General features: G+C 33.3%; 2 protein-coding genes across 6 annotated transcripts in view; one reads left to right on the forward strand and one right to left on the reverse strand.

Annotated features, from left to right (window-relative positions):
- AlaRS (alanine--tRNA ligase, cytoplasmic) overlaps positions 1–3143 on the forward strand; it is a 6297-nt gene extending 3154 nt beyond the window's left edge. The window contains exons 9-15 of one of the 3 annotated variants that reach the window (XM_018504618.1): positions 190–513; positions 589–847; positions 916–1168; positions 1349–1613; positions 1691–1975; positions 2037–2214; positions 2394–3143. In XM_018504618.1, coding sequence (XP_018360120.1) covers positions 190–513; positions 589–847; positions 916–1168; positions 1349–1613; positions 1691–1975; positions 2037–2214; positions 2394–3061 — 2232 coding nt within the window. In that variant the 3' untranslated portion in view covers positions 3062–3143. The remainder of the gene's footprint in view (positions 1–189; positions 514–588; positions 848–915; positions 1169–1348; positions 1614–1690; positions 1976–2036; positions 2215–2393) is intronic. The other 2 variants (XM_018504620.1, XM_018504621.1) reach the window with 2 other exon arrangements.
- LOC108759268 (mitochondrial ribosome-associated GTPase 2) overlaps positions 3046–4232 on the reverse strand; it is a 6330-nt gene continuing 5143 nt past the window's right edge. For all 3 annotated transcript variants that reach the window (XM_018504622.1, XM_018504624.1, XM_018504623.1), the window contains 3 exons: positions 3761–3899; positions 3427–3659; positions 3046–3286 (listed from right to left, as the gene is read on the reverse strand). In XM_018504622.1, coding sequence (XP_018360124.1) covers positions 3128–3286; positions 3427–3659; positions 3761–3899 — 531 coding nt within the window. In that variant the 3' untranslated portion in view covers positions 3046–3127. The remainder of the gene's footprint in view (positions 3287–3426; positions 3660–3760; positions 3900–4232) is intronic.

A 4232-nucleotide genomic window follows, 5' to 3' on the forward strand; every position in this document is an offset into this window, starting at 1 on the left:
CACTTTTCTGTAAAACTTATATTTCCCGAGATATTTAGGTGTCCCGACCTTTTTGGGACACCCTGTATATTTCAATATATAACTAATCTGTATTATTATATATTAGTATATTAATTATTGTTAATTATTTAGTGCTAAAATATTTTTTTTACTTAAATATTCTTCATAAATATTTTTTCAATTATACAGTTAATTTCTCAAAATAAAGCTGGTGGTGTAGACGATCAAATTAATTTGGATGTCCATGCCATCACTGAACTGCAAAAACAAGGCGTTAAACTTACGGACGATTCTCCTAAATATGATTATAAAGTAACGACAGAGATTAAATATAAAGAGTATGAATTTGCACCATGTACTGGCACTGTAATCGCACTAAGACGTGACAAGACTTTCGTCGATGAAGTATCTTCCAGCGAAGAAATTGGAATTTTATTAGACAGAACGAATTTTTACGCAGAGCAAGGAGGACAAATATATGATGAAGGATTTTTAGTGAAAGTCGATGATGAGGTATATAAAATTTAATTTTCATTTTAATTTCGTGCAACGAAAAGTAAGATTATTTATAGCGTATTGCTTTAAAAGACTACAGAGATTCGTATAAAGAACGTTCAAGTCAGAGCTGGTTATGTGTTACACATTGGTACTGTGGGCGAAGGCACATTAAGAAAAGGAGATAAAGTTCATACGAATGTAGATACAGAACGTAGACGGTTTGTGATGGCTAATCATAGTGCCACGCACGTTTTGAATTATGCACTCAGGAAGGTCTTAGGAACGAAAGCCGATCAGAAAGGATCATTAGTTGCACCTGATAGACTCCGATTTGACTTTACGAACAAAGGTACAGTCTCGAATTAAAATGAAGCTAGATCGCATGAATTAACTATTACTGTCAAATTTTTTCAACAGGACCAATGACGGGAGGTCAGTTGCAAGATACGGAACAGTTAGCCAATAACATGATAATGGAAAAAAAGAAAATTTATGCTAAAGAAAGTAACTTAGCTATAGCAAAAACTATTCAGGGTTTGCGTGCAATGTTCGAGGAGACGTATCCTGATCCGGTACGTGTTGTTAGTGTGGGCATACCGGTTGAAAACTTAGAAAAGGATCCCTTGAGTACAGCTGCTCTTGAAACCAGCGTAGAATTTTGCGGGGGAACGTAAGTGTCGTTTAAAACATATATTTTAGGTTTGTTCTTTGCACTTCTTGCATTATTCCTTTTTTTTTCTGTATACATTCGAGAGAAAAACGGAAAAAGATAAACAAGAAGTTCAATTGAAAAAAACATCATTCCTTACCATGATTGTTTCTTTAAATTTACGAACGATTTGTTCCATAGACATTTGCATTACACTAGCCACATAGATAATTTTACAATAGTCAGTGAAGACGCTATCGCTAAGGGTATTAGACGCATAGTAGCGCTTACTGGGCCGGAAGCAGCAAAAGCCTTAAGAACGGGGATGCTATTGCAACGACAGTTATTTCAATTCCAAGCAACGATTGAAGATGATCAGTCTGGAACGAACTCTAAGGAATATGTCAGAGAGATAGTAGAATTAACGGAGGAGATATTGCATGCCCTTATTCCTGCATATTGGAAGGTAATTATATTTAATAAAATATATTAATTTCAGAGAGTTGATAAATTGTTACAGCAATAATTTTTTGGTTATAACAGGACTACATGCGCAATACGTTGAAAAACTTAAAGAAATCTCTTGACGATAAGGAACGAGCAGCCAAAGCAACTGTTGCTACCACGGTTGTACAGACTGCTCAGTCTATAATAGAGTCTAAAGTTGGATGTCAAGTTTTAGTCGAGGTGCTGGAAGCCTACAGTAATACGAAAGCTCTAGATCAGGCATTAAAGAAAATCAGGGCTATATCGCCAGAGACTAGTGCCTTGCTTATAAGCGTAGACCATGATGTCAAGAAGATATTCGCTCTCAGTTCTGTTCCTAAAGTAAGATAAAAGTAAAGTAAAAGTAAAAATAGTCATACTGATAGAACGAACTCATTTACAGTCTGCAGTATCCAAAGGGTTGAAGGCAAATGAATGGATTCAGGCAATCACATCTTTGATGCAAGGCAAAGGAGGTGGGAAATCCGAATCTGCGCAAGCTTCTGGTTCAAACATAGTATGTTTGAATGAAATAGTAAGCAAAGCCAATGAGTTTGCCGACCAAAAACTTGGAATTACAAGTAAGTACAGAAACATTACTGTTTGATACTGTAATTTTACTGTAGCATTATGCTAGTTTAGCTGAAAAAAAACTCAGTTTATGAGTTTACTAGATATATTAATTTAGTAGATTATTGATTTACTAATTTGTGTATATTTAGATTATATATAATTTATCAGCAATTATGTCTGCTTTCAGACAAGATTATTACTAATAATATTTATAAAACTTCAGAAACTTTTCGATTACTTAACATGGAATCTTCATTAAAACTAGTACTTTATGGGAACGTTGGAAGTATTAAATGCTATTTAGCACAAATAATTGCACAGTATAGTGCCAAACGTTTGACTATTAAGCAAGTTGATAATAAAATACATTCTAGTGATATAATGTTAGAAACAGCAAATGTTACGTTACACGACAGCAATGCCATTGCATTCTTTTTATCAAATTCGCAGCTACGGCGTGATGACGATTTGTTTGCATGCAGTCAAGTTTTGCAATGGATGAGTTACGTGCAAAATCACATCTTACCAATGGTTAGTGGCTGGGTACTTCCTTCACTTGTTGTTTCCGTATCAGAAGATACGAAATTAAATATAAAAATTTCGAAAGTGGATCTTCTTTGTGCTCTAAGAAAATTGGATGACATAATGCATACAAGAACGTACTTGATAGGCGAAAGGATCACTCTTGCGGATATATCCCTTTTTACCGCAATGCTGCCTTTATACGAATATGTGTTTAATTCACATTATAGAGGACAATATTCTAATATAACTAGGTGGTTTTCGACGATCCTGAATCAGCCGCAAGTAAAATGTGTGGTAAAGAATTTTTCATTTTGTATGAAAGCTATGTGATGTTAATGCCATTGCGATAAGAGTTCTTTTTTTATATACGTTTTTACCGGATTTATTATTTAAAAGTTACATCGAAAGTTCAGTATCTTCTTCTGATGTAGTAACTTTAAGATTATCGTACAATACTCTAATCTCTTTCAATAAAGTAGAAATGTTAGTTCCTACTTTGGCAGAGATAGGAACTATTGGTAAATCTATATGGTCTCTGAGTAACTGTAAATTAACCTGAAACACAAATTACATTATAAAAATTATTAACTTCAAGATCTTTTTTAATTGCCGTTGACACTTAAATTAATACGTAAATATATTGAAATAGTAATGAAACTAATGAACTCAAAGAATTTAAAATTTTAGTCGCTCACCTCAGCATCTGGCAAATCAATTTTATTTGCTACAATAATGTGGGGCCTGTTATTCAGTCTTTCATTAAACTGACTAATTTCGTATTTTAAAGTTTGCAGAACTTCCCACGGTTCGTTCTGTGTTACGTCTAAAATAAATACTAAAGCGGAGCAACGTTCCGCGTGCTTGAGGAAAGTTATGCCAAGCCCTCTATTTTTATGTGAATCTTCTATGAGACCGGGCATGTCGGCAACTAAAATAAATTATGAAAGTAGATTAAATGCGCAAGAAAATTCTCGCTATTTCTATACCATACGATACAAAAAAAAAAATATAAAATATTATAAAAATTACCTGCAACTTGTTCATAATCATCGTACTGAATTATGCCTATATAAGGTTTTAAAGTAGTAAAGGGATAGGCCGCTATTTTTGGCCTAGCTCTGGATATCGCTCTTAAAAGTGTACTTTTACCAGCATTTGGCAAACCGATCTAACAATTTGATAAACATGACAAACATAAATTTCATTCTTAAATGTTTCATACAATAAAAATTTCTAAAGCATTTATACAAGTATATGTATATATCAGGGTTGGGTAGTGCTAAATTAAAAAGTTAAAAGTTCAGTTAAAAAGTTAAAAAGTTAATTAATTTTAACTTAACTTAGTTACATTTTAGACTGCTAACTTTTTAACTTTATTTAGTTACATTTTATCGGTAACTAATAACTTTTTATTAATTTTTTTAAAGTTAAGTGTTACACACAATACGAGCCACACGTAACCAACGATACGAATTCCGGCCAGCTTGTAGCTGCTTGCAGC

The sequence above is a fragment of the Trachymyrmex cornetzi genome, unplaced genomic scaffold (genome assembly GCF_001594075.2).
Source record: "Trachymyrmex cornetzi isolate Tcor2-1 unplaced genomic scaffold, Tcor1.1 scaffold1762, whole genome shotgun sequence".
Classification (NCBI taxonomy): domain Eukaryota; kingdom Metazoa; phylum Arthropoda; class Insecta; order Hymenoptera; family Formicidae; genus Trachymyrmex; species Trachymyrmex cornetzi.